General features: G+C 33.7%; 2 protein-coding genes across 3 annotated transcripts in view; one reads left to right on the top strand and one right to left on the bottom strand.

The window, feature by feature from the left end:
* Window positions 1-21: 21 nt before the first annotated feature.
* Window positions 22-1,606, bottom strand: LOC126774688 (papilin-like). Its single transcript, XM_050496223.1, has 3 exons — window positions 1,325-1,606; window positions 831-954; window positions 22-250 (listed from the first exon to the last, which is right to left on the bottom strand). Exons 1-3 carry the CDS (start codon window positions 1,578-1,580, stop codon window positions 76-78), a joined length of 555 nt encoding a protein of 184 aa, XP_050352180.1. The 5' UTR covers window positions 1,581-1,606; the 3' UTR covers window positions 22-75.
* An 846-nt stretch (window positions 1,607-2,452) lies between these two features.
* LOC126775154 (phospholipid-transporting ATPase ABCA3-like) overlaps window positions 2,453-12,410 on the top strand; it is a 29,073-nt gene continuing 19,115 nt past the window's right edge. For both annotated transcript variants that reach the window (XM_050496944.1, XM_050496943.1), the window contains exons 1-11: window positions 2,453-2,965; window positions 3,948-4,074; window positions 4,872-4,969; window positions 6,595-6,706; window positions 6,787-6,872; window positions 8,196-8,354; window positions 8,807-9,035; window positions 10,128-10,295; window positions 10,951-11,129; window positions 11,693-11,842; window positions 11,951-12,068. In XM_050496944.1, coding sequence (XP_050352901.1) covers window positions 2,786-2,965; window positions 3,948-4,074; window positions 4,872-4,969; window positions 6,595-6,706; window positions 6,787-6,872; window positions 8,196-8,354; window positions 8,807-9,035; window positions 10,128-10,295; window positions 10,951-11,129; window positions 11,693-11,842; window positions 11,951-12,068 — 1,606 coding nt within the window. In that variant the 5' untranslated portion in view covers window positions 2,453-2,785. The remainder of the gene's footprint in view (window positions 2,966-3,947; window positions 4,075-4,871; window positions 4,970-6,594; window positions 6,707-6,786; window positions 6,873-8,195; window positions 8,355-8,806; window positions 9,036-10,127; window positions 10,296-10,950; window positions 11,130-11,692; window positions 11,843-11,950; window positions 12,069-12,410) is intronic.

Below are 12,410 nucleotides of genomic sequence, written 5' to 3' on the forward strand. Positions count from 1 at the left end.
CAGATTAAAATGAAAAAAAAATTACGACATCTGAAACGAATAATAATTACATAATATAAAAATAAAATTGCAATATTATTTATATATCATTTCTTCGAAATTAATCTTCGCTCCAGTTTCACATCCGGTTGAAGGAACATCAACACACGCCGCTTTACAACTTTCCATATCTAGAAAATTATTGTCATTGCCGCCACAGCCGCCGTATTCAAAAGTCTGACATTTATTTTTTGTTGGATTGTAACCCCATCTATAAATAAGCGTTGTGAAAAACTATTTAAAATTGTTATTAAAAGTGGATACAGAACTGAAATAGTGTAACACATGAATATAGTGTTCAGTGGTGCTTATTGAATTTTCACGTGCTTAATTTGCGTTTATAATTCATCTCGTGCTTGGCGGTGAAAGAAACTGCATGTGTTGGACAAAATCTGTCACATGTGTATACACCAAACTGCATTGGAGTAGCGAAGCATACTACTAGCCAATCCCCCAAGAGATATTATAATACAGAAGTGCGTTCTCTATATATCTCGGAAGACAGATGGGCAGATAGGCCAACAGATGGTAAATGGTCACCATCGCCCATAGGCATTAGCGCTGTATGATATATTAACCATTCCTTATGTCGTCTATACGCTACCAACCTTGGGAAAGTCTTTATAAAATTAGAACACCGAATCATTCAAATTGATGTGAATAACTCACTCAATTCCTCTTGTGAATAAAATATAAATAACCCAATTGAACACATCACTTTTTAACAATGATGTTGAAGGGATCAATCCTCTCTATATATATAGTGATGCCAAAAATGAAACGTATGTTACCTTGTTAAATCTTTATCACATTCACCTATTTCTGGTTGTAAGAAACAGAACTGTGGCTTGCCATAAGCTAATGGCACATAAGACCAAGGTGGAGGAGGTACGCCATCATTCCCTTTTCCCAAACCTAAAAATATTTATTTTATTACTAAAAGCTCATCTTATACATGTGAAGTGTAGAATTAGAGTATATTACATAATATAACAGCCCTCCTCTTAGGCCGGGGGTTAAAAAACATCTTATAAATAAAAAAGTAAGTCTGTAAGTTCTCGTGAGAAGTTTGTCCGCCGAGCTCAATAAAATTCATAAAAAAATTAAGCACATGAAAATTCAATGGAACTTGCACGGATACGGACCGACAATCTTCAGTTATTCTTCTTCTATGGAGGAGTACTAACGTTTTATAATGGATCATACAACCTACTAACCTTCTTGCCTAAGGCTACGCAATAAGCATTTAATCTGTTAATAAATCAGCAAACATATAAACATATACCCTTCCAATATTGAGGCCACCCAGATTCTGGACCTCCTCCATTTTCTGTGCTGTCAAAGTTTGAAGAGTTCTCCGTACCCCATATAGCAATCCAAGTTTTCCAACTACTATCGTTCGCCGGAGGATCCCACCCACCCCAATAATGGCTGTTACCAAAATAATTATTTTTAGGATCGGTTTTAGAAGTATTATAAATTTCGTGTTTGGGTCTACACGATGAAGTATGTTCAAAACATAAAAGGAACACTATTAGCATTGTTACAACGAATGGAAAAATTAAATAAGAAAATCTTATTTAAATTAAGAAAAATCTTTTAAATTTAGAAAATCTAATTATCTTATCTAGATAGCTTAATTAAAAACAAATCAGAAATTACACGATTGATTCATGGTTGTTCTAATTATTCGGATGAAAATTTAATGATGTGTTTGTTTTATTTAAGATAGCATAAATTTATTTATATTAAGGAATTATTTATTTTATACAAGATATTGGGCTCTTATGTATATTGGGCTCTTCTGGTCTAAGTTCCGTCTTGAAATTTGAGCTACCTCGGACTCCGAGAATGACGACGACGTCGTTTGACTATTGACGAGTTTGTCAATAGTCAAAAAGTGGATAGGGTTTTTGCTTATAACACTTACGATTTTTGCCACGTCCGTTTGTGTAACGTGACTAGCCGATATCTTAGCGTTACCGTCGGTGGAAACGGTGTATAATATGTGTTGTGGTCCTAAAAAGGTATCCTTTTGTAGTTCGTAGTTTTACAGGACAGGCAGGGACGTCTGAAATTGGCAAAAAATTCTTTTCAAAATAATAATAGCCAATTGGATTTGAGCTTTCATAGTTTAGCTTTCTTAATTTTAGATTTTTATGTTTGCTGTGTTGAATGTATAGATATTTTTATATATATGTATATAAAACATATTGTAAAACTAATATTCGCTTCTTTTGTCGTGTAAAGTAAATAAAGAGATGAGGAATACAAGTACCATTGTAGAATCTAGACCGATGTGATTCTAGAGTTAGCTTATTGTTAGCTATACTCTTTGGTAGAAACAGTTTAATAGACATAAGACAGTTGTCAAATTATATTTTAACGTCAAATTCCTGATGAAGTACTATGGTTAAGTTATGTTATGTCAGTTTTCTGTTGTTAAAAAGTATCGACTATCGATTAAATTTTGGTCATTCTCATTACATAAAATGGAATCCTCGACGTAGTGGATTAAATGTAGTTCAAGTTTTCAGTGTAGCATTACAAAGTGTAATTCGCAACGACCATTCCAAATAAATTACTTGTCTGAATCTGTAACATGACTCTTAAATAGTATCCGTTAAGTATCTAAGAACTAAACAAAAGCCATGCAAACACTTCTACATACGCAGAACGCAGGGCTAGTAATGCATTGTGCGTTCTTTATTTGTTGAAATCAGAATTTATATTTTTAAAAATCAAAATGACGGGTTCATTGAAAGTTCTTATGTGGAAGCACCTAGTAGTGCGTGCTAGAAGATTTATTCATACTCCAATCGAAATATTATCGCCAGCGATATTATTTATAACACTGTTTTCTATTAAGAATAACTTATTAGCTGTTAGGTCCACTTACCAAGAGGAATTCAATGTTCACCAAACTGTAAGTATATATAAATTATATCTGACATAGTTTTACTTTACTGTAATAATATGTATGAGTGTTTTGGTATAAATCCAAGAAAATGTACAATAAAATTTTTATAATACCCAAAAATATATTAAATGTAATTCATTAATGGAATGATAACTGACAATCAATACATCACAATAATAATTACACTTGCAACCTTAATAGAAAGCATATTATGTATTAATATACATAAAAAAGAGAAAAATGGTGTAAAAAAGTAGTAAAGGATTACTAAGTTGTTGTTTTTCTATTTGCATGATTATATTTTACTTATTGTTTATTCTGTTTAGTCAAGGGACACAACATCTTAGATCCTAAAGCTTGTGCTACATTGGCGATGTAATGAATGACGAGCATCAATGAGCCGGTTGGCGTGGTTGGTAGATACTTGCCTGACACACCGAAGGTTGTGGGTTCGATTTCCACCCAGGACAGACATTTGTGTGCATCAACATGTCTGTTTGTCCTGAGTCTGGGTGTCTATATTAGTATGTATTTAAAAAAGAAAAGTAGTATATGTAGTATATCAGTTGTCTGGTTTCCATAGTACAAACTCTGCTTAGTTTGTGATCAGATGGCCGTGTGTAAATAATGTCCCAGGATATTATTATTAATGGATAATATTACTTTCTGTGATAATGTCAATGGGCAGTGGTGACCAGTGGCATAGCCAGTGAACAAGGGCCCCGGAGCATTAAAAAAAAACCTGTAGCCCTGGCTCCAAAATTATTACTTTTTATATTTGACTCTTAAGGGAGTCTCTGCTTTGGGGTCTTGGTGGCTACTGCACCAACTTCCCATACGGTAACTACCCTGCTGGTGGTGACTACATATCATCAGGTAGCCTTTTTGACAGTCTGCCTACTTAGTTTAATTACAAAAATAATTATATTGAATAGTCAATTAAACAATATTTATTGCAAAAAATATATTTACAAATTCTACTTTTTAGCAACCAGTTCACCTAAACTCTGTGAGAGGTCCTGATTCTATTTTCTACACACCACAAACTGATCTTACAAGTCTGCTGATGAATAAAGTTGGAGAAAGTCTAACGTATCAAGAAACATATACAAATGGTAATTAGAATTTTATCTTATATATTAACATTAACAAATTATCTTGTAATTAGTCATTACAAATTCTTACTTAAAAGATCCCCAACAATGCTTAAAACCTTTTAATAATTCTACAAAATAATTAAGTATAAATGCTTTTTGTAATTAATAAACATATGCAACTTCATACATATAATAAAATTTACTGCATCAGTGTGTTTATCTTGAAACATTTATATTAAATATCAAAATGAGCTGGATAATCATACCAAAATAAGTTTCCCTTCAAAAAGGCACTATTAAATTATACATGGTAAGTAAGGTGTATGCAGGTTTAGCCATTGAAATAAAAAATACATGTATACTATGTATAAAAGAGGAAGCACTTCATTTATTTTTGATTAATTTTGGTAGATCCTACATACCAAATTAGGTATTTGTTGTAGCACTTTTTTTTTTTTATAGAATAAGAAGGTGGACGAGCATATGGGCCACCTGATGGTATGTGGTCACCAAATGCCCTTAGACATTGGCATTGTAAGAAATGTCAATCATCGCTTATAGCCAATGCGCCACCAACCTTGGGAACTAAGATTTTATGTCCCTTGTGCCTGTAATTACACTGGCTCACTCACCCTTCAAACCGGAACACAACAATATCAAGTATTGCTATTTTGCGGTAGAATATTTGATGAGTGGGTGGTACCTACCCAGACGAGCTTGCACAAAGCCCTACCACCAGCACGTTTAAATATGTTTTAAAATGATAATTCAAGAATATATTATAATTGAATATTTTATACCATATTAAATTACAGCCATGAGGAAACCAAAAATTACACCAGCATTAAATAAAGAAGAGTTATCAAAATTCTCCAAAGAAATAGATGAATCTGTAGCATTTGTTTTATTTCAGGTAAGAAGATATTTGGCGTAATATTCTAACTTTACTATTAATAATAATTAAAATTACATTTGTATTATAGTTTTTATAGGGGTATCCCAAATGCACGCTAGTTTTAAGTATAAAAAAGTCCAAGGCGTATCTTTATTAGTAATCTCTTATAACGATATACCTTGTTTCTTTTAAACATTTTTAATAACCTGATACGTCAATAATAAAATCTGTTAAACTAATGTTTTGAAAAAACAACAAAGTCCGATATACATATAATTCTTATAATAACTTTATCAAACAATGCTTAAATATAAAAATATAATAATGTTTAATCATATTTGAAAACAACAATCAATTGAGCCAGTGAGCTGTTTTGATACAATCAAATTCTCATCGCTTAACAGACGACAGCGACCTTCAACTATTTTTTAAACAATGCAACATTCAATAACACTTTCAAATAATGACTACTATTGTAATAATATTGTTACTGATAAAATGTATATTATATACTGACTATGTATTGTTATGATACATCTGTTTGCATTGTATGTATTACGAGTTTTTTATATACATTGTGAGCAGAGTTCTATGCAAAAGCATAGCTTTAATTTTAATAGTATTAATGTCGAGAACATTTCCAAATCTGTTACAATAGTGTCTTGTTTTTATTTTTAAATTATGACTGTTGAAATTTTCAATTGTGTGTCGAAACATAAAATAAGAGAATTTTCTGTAAATTCCAGTTAGGTTCTGTTTGTAGTATATTTAACCAATTTCTTGTTATTTTATTGACTGACTCGTTCGTGACGTGGCTTGAAGTAAAGCCACAGACCCGGAGGTCCTGGGTTCAATTCCCAGGTCGGGCCAATAAAAAGTTATTGGGTTTTTCTGTCAGAAAAATTCTCAGTAGCAGCCCGGAGTCTGGAAGTTGGAAGTGTGTACACTTCCGTGCCTCGGAAAGAACGTAAAGCTTTAGTCCTGCGCCTGAACTCTTTCCGGTCGTGTCGGATAGCCGTCCCATCGGATTATGAGAGTTAGGGAATAGAGATTGTACCTGTGTTTGCGCACACACTTGTACACTATAATATCTCCTGCGTAGTTGGCTAATCTCTCTCGAGATTGGCCGCCGTGGCCGAAATCGGTCTGGAGGACATTATTATTCTATTTATCAATGAACATAAATGTCATACAGATGATGGTCAAGTTGTCTATAAATATAAGTGACTTGACTAAGCTTTATGATACATTGTAACAATATAAATATGTTATGACATCATCCATACATAATATAACAACAATTATCTGTATCCCTTTGACATAATTAAAATCCATAGAGCAGAGAATTGAATTTTCGCAATAAGAATTAACATGATATAAGAATATTTTACAAGATGATTGTTGTGAGGAACTATGAACTATAACTTATAAACGTTGCTTAGCCGCTGTTTAGTTAAACAATGATTTCTCTCTTTCTGTCATTATTGATTTATCATTCGAAAGAAGAAGACACGGCATTGTTCAACTAATGACCGCTAAACAGCGATTATAAGTAATGCCGATCATTATTAATATATTTTGAATGTAAAGTTGATGTAAAAATCAAAGACTTTTTATAATTAATATAATACAAATATTTTAAGAATATGTCGGGCACATGGCCAGAGAAATTGGAGTACACAATACGGATGAAGGAACCTTTCAATACTTACACATTTCGTTCCTCTTATGTTCTGGGTCAACACGATTATTATGGTATGTTAGATCATTTATTATTACTATATAATTATGTAGCAAATGTACGCATTAAACAGTTTTATTAATTTAAATTTAAGGTACCATCTACGAGCCATTCATGAAACTCCAATGGGCTATTGATTCTAACTACTTGGAACTCCTAACTGGCAATAAAATAACACAGGTAACAATAACTGATGAAACTAAATTAAATTAAAATACAAATATATATACTCTGTACCAGTAACAGCCTGTGAATGTCCTACTGCTGGGCTAAGGCCGTCTCTCTTTTTTGAAGAGATTTGGGGCTTATTCCACCACGCTGCTCCAATGCGGGTGGAATACACATGTGGCAGAATTTCAATGAAATTAGACACATGGAACTTTCTTCACGATGTTTTCCTTCACCGTAAAGCAGGAGATGAATTGTCACAAATTAAGTACAAGAAAATTCAGTGGTGCTTACCCGGGTTTGACTCTACGATCATCGGTTAAGAGTCACGCGTTCTAACTACTCGGCCATCTCGTCTATAAACGTGTATATAACCATTGAAACATTTTAAATAATTGTTAAGCAATTGTCTCAATATTATTATGATTGTTAAGTATTATCTGCTTGTATTATATGCAATCAAATTATTATGGGAAAATGCAGATTTATTTGATTCTAAAATGATATATATTTTTTAATACAGTTATACTTTTTAACAGCCGAAAATACATTTTTCGCGCTGGATATTAATACCTAATAATATTTGGCATGTCGCTGCCTGCGACGTCGTCACGCTCAATATAACTATTTGCCAAAAAGCCTAACTAAAGTTAGACATGCCACCGACGTAAATATTGAGTGGTACACGACCGTAAATATCCAATCATATCCGGCTAAAGCCCATTACCTGACAAACCGATTTTGACAATTAGATAAAACCGGAAATATTCCATTACGGCAGAACCAATGGCAATGCGTGTTCTTTTAACGCACGCGCCATTAACTTAACATTACATTCAAACAAGCTAATCGTCCCGGCGCCGCACTTGTATTTAAAAAGAAAAATGTATTTTGGTTAGGATTGGTGTAAAATCCGTTCTTAGTGAGCGTCTACGTCGAGGAAGGAGTAACTGTGACAAATTTCAAGTCATTTGGGCGAATAGTTTAGGATATCTCGTCTTGAGTGGTGCAGTAACATCCTGTTAATGTCCCACTGCTGGGCTAAGGCCTCCTCTCCATTTTGAGGAGAAGGTTTGAAGTTTATTCCAACACGCTGCTCCAATGCGGGTTGGTAGGTGTATTCTACCTATGTGGCAGAATTTCAATGAAATGCAGGTTTCCTCACGCTGTTTTCCTTCGCCGTCAAGCACGAGATGAATTATAAACACAAATTAAGCACATGAATATTCAGTGGTGCTTGCCCGGGTTTGAACCCACGATCATCGGTTAAGATTCACGCGTTCATTAAATTATTTATTTATAATATAGATTGATGAGTTTTTTTTTTATATAAAGCGCGTTACCCTGCGAGAGTTTCCGTACGTGACGTCCAAGGAGAACAACATGGCGAAGACGATCTGCACGATTCTGATGGTGCTGTGCTGGATCTCTCTGATGCTGGTCTTCGTGTTCCTCGTGGCGCGACTACTGGAAGAGAGGATCACCGGCATACAGGTATAATGGGAATCACATAATTATATTACAAACTTCATCACGTTCGCTTCGTATCAATCAATCAAATTTTGTCAAAGATTTATTTATTCGAAATAAGTATACTTTTTCATGATATAATCAGATTGATATTCACATATACACTATTAGTAAAATAAGTTACATATAAAAGTAAAAAAAACTGGCACACTTTGACACACCCACGTTGAAATTTTCCAGTTTGCCATATTGGTTTATGATAACTTCTCGATACAGTCGCAATTTATCACATAATTGTCCTCAATAAATGGGCTAGCAACGCATGAGTTATAATTCGAAACTGGTAGTTTCTGAGAACAGCGCACTTAACCATACAAACTCCAATTTTTATTTCTGTATCTTTTAATTTGATGAACTAACGATCTTTAATTGTCTATGAATATATTTTAAACGAAACCGATCGTGTTTTTTTTTAGGAGCTAATCAAAATGGTGGGAGTATCAGACAGCTTGCTCGGTCTGAGCCACGTGCTGAACGTGGTGCCAGCGGGGCTGGTGTACAGCGTGGTCCCGGCGGTCCTCTTCACGGTCACCTCTCTGCCGCTATTGCCCAACACTAACCCGCTGCTGGTGTTCATAGTGCTGGCGCTGCATTACATTACTGTTGTGGCGTTAGCCTTTTCGGCCAGCTACATTATTAACAGCAGTAAGTCAATATTTTTCTTGTCTGTGTAAGAATACCCCAGTAAAACAATCCTTCAAATTTACTTTTAACATTTTATGCTCTTCCAAACGTATCTTGTTATATAATTTATTACTAATTAATATTTTACAATTCTATTGCAATTTTATTTTCAATTCTTCCAATCACCCTGTCAACCATTGAACGAGTCAATTTTTCCGTGCTTTGTTCCTTTTTTATATATCGCGTAGTTATTTTTTTTCGCTCAATAATTTCCAACCAGTGTTAATTCAGTTAAAAATATTACCATTATATTCTAAAAATCACGAAATAATTATTAAAAATCAGTAGAACCTTACACCTGTATATATTAAAGTTATTTACTAATGACGTCACTCGTTACGTATCTCACTAAGGTTCTACCTAATGGAGTTGCAAGGAATGTGGCGTACATTTACACGAATACAAAAGACATGCAATGTCTTAAGTTTATTTTGTTTGTAAGCAAAAGTACACTTAAAAAATAGGAGATGTTATTCAAAGTAAATTATAACCGATTTTAATGTCAACGAGTATATATAAATAAACAACACTGACCTTTATTTTTATTTATTTATTTATTAGATCACCAACAAAGTACACACATATACATGATAGCACAAAGTTCATAAAATAAAAAATAAAAGCAGTGGTACCTCAATTATAGGTGATAACTGCATGAACAATAAGGCAAAATATACATTATAGTACAAAAAAAAAACAAATAAAAGACAAATCAAAATTTCAAGTTACAAAACAAAAAAAAATCAATGAATAAAAAATTAATAATTAACCTTCAACATCATTGGTTGAGATCTTAAATAATCTATGGTATTCATAATGCTATAGACACCCGTCTAGATAGGTTCCCCCACTCATGAGATATACTACCGCCAAACAGCAATTGGTGATGTAAGGAATGTTTAATATCTCATTCAATGGCAATGTTTATTGGCGGTGGTGACCACTATTATCAGGTGGCATATTTGCCAGACCGCATACATACTTAAAAAAATGATTCCTGAACAAATTACGTTTGAATTCAATTATATTAATAATTATGTTGTTGTCACACAGCTCAATACACGGAGTCTCTGGCTGTGTTGAGTTACGTGTTGCTGTACATACCCTGTCCAATGCTGGAGAACCGCAACCTGTCGAGCTGGATATTTCCGCTTTCCGGTCTGCTGCCACACGTACCCTTGCAATGGTTCTGGAACGAAGTTGCCGCTCTGCAGCAGTATGGTAACTATCTCTATGACAACTATGCTAATAGACTGAGCAACGATATCATTTGATATTAAAGAAACAAATTTATATGCTTATAATATGTCTTAAATAATAATTCTAAAGAATAACTATAGGACTTTGTGCAAGCCCGTTTAGTTAGATACCACCCACTAGTCATACATTCTACCGCCAAACATCTATACTTAGTATTGTTGTGTTCCGGCTGGATGGGTGAGTGAGTCAGTGTAACTAAGTGCACTAGGGGCATTACATCTTAGTTCCCCAGATAGGCGACTCATTCGCGTTGAGCCATCAGGACCATGTACCATTTACCCGTCCTATCTATGATATTAAAAGTAAACAACAAATAGTATATATATTTATTTAAAAAATAAAAATGGAGATGAATAGTACACCTCCTTACCGCTTTATTTATTTATTCCATGTCCTTCACCCAAAGGTTGTCTGGAAGAGATCGCTCTTTTAGTCTATAAGACCGCCTTTTGTACAAAATAGTTTTCGTTGTTCTTTGTGTTTCTGTTTAAAATGGTTCTGTAACTCTTTTGGTGTACAATAAAACATATTCTATTCTATTCTATATACTAGTATAATTTAAAGCAATATGTAATTTATTATTAGAATTAATTATTTTTAAAATTATTCCAAACAGGTGTCGGTCTTACTATTGCCAATATTGCGACCAGTCATAGCCCTAAAAGCGGCTCCGTGCTTGCCTGCTACCTCTGTTTGGTCATACAGGCCTGCTTATTCTTCGGTCTCGCGTGGTATTTGGCGAAGGTGAAGCCGGGTCCGTATGGACAGTCTCAACCTTGGAATTTCATGTGCCAAGTACGTTAATTAGAAAAATAATTTATCATTAATCAATCGATACATAATAATCGTGTAATGTAACTTTTTGAATAAAAATTTATCGAATAAATATTTAGTTACGTATTATTATTATATATTACTGAAGCAGAGTGGTGGACTAATAGTCAAAGAAAGAAGACCTTCTCCCAGCAGCGGATATTTATAAGCTGTTATTATTATTACCTTTCTTTCTTTAGGCTTTCTTTTTAAAAAAAATTATTTGAAAGATATTCATTATAATATAAGAAGATCGAACATCCACCCGCCCCCCTCATTCTGACCCCTCTTATCTCTGAAAGTTCTTGAGCATTTTTTATCCTAAAATTGAGATCGTGATGCGGCTTGGTAATAAATATGTGCAGGTACATTAAAATAACAGTAATTCATACAAATACAAGATAAGACTAAAAGCATGAACAACACGACTGTGGAGATACAAATATAATTAACGAAGAAGAAAAGTTATTGAACATAATTTTGATAAAATTAGTAATCACACATAGCTTATATCAGGTCATCAGAAAAACGCAAAAACTTTTCAGAAGCAATATTGGAGCAAGAAGAAAGTGGTGCCTGAAGAAGAAGAAGAAGAAGAGTTAGAAGAACTCGACGAAGTGAGCAACGAACCGCAGTACTTCGAGCCGCCGCCCAAAGATATGGAAGTTGGAATTAAAATCATCAATGTATCTAAGGTAAATAAAACTGGTTCAGATTTCAGATACAAGTTTTAACCCACACGAGTGAAGTTACAATTTAACTTTTAAACAGAATGGCTCATATTTTTGGCTTCTTTTCTACAGATGTTCGGAAAACAACGCGCCCTCTCTGACGTCACACTGGATGTGTACAAAGGCGAGATTACTGTACTCCTTGGTCACAATGGCGCTGGGAAGACCACGCTTATGTCTATTATAACTGGTAATATATTATTGAAATTACTTACTAATTACACATAGCTAACGAAACATTATTTGTCATTTAACTTTAGTATTAGTTGACTTCAATAGAGAAAATATTTAAAATGGCAGCCCATCTCGTACTATTTCGCTTGCTTACTATTTGTATGTAGTCTATATAAAAATCAAGTTCGCAAAGGCAAATGAATTTGTATTTCTTATAATGAGCCTTTTTCATATGATATGAAACAATTTTTTTTATAGTAATTATTATTAGTATATGTTTTATATCGACAACCAAAAACGGAAATCTTAATCTTTCGCTCTGTACGGGAATAACTGGCTCGACGAAATAAAACAGGCG

The sequence above is a fragment of the Nymphalis io genome, chromosome 17, assembly GCF_905147045.1.
Source record: "Nymphalis io chromosome 17, ilAglIoxx1.1, whole genome shotgun sequence".
Taxonomy (NCBI): domain Eukaryota; kingdom Metazoa; phylum Arthropoda; class Insecta; order Lepidoptera; family Nymphalidae; genus Nymphalis; species Nymphalis io.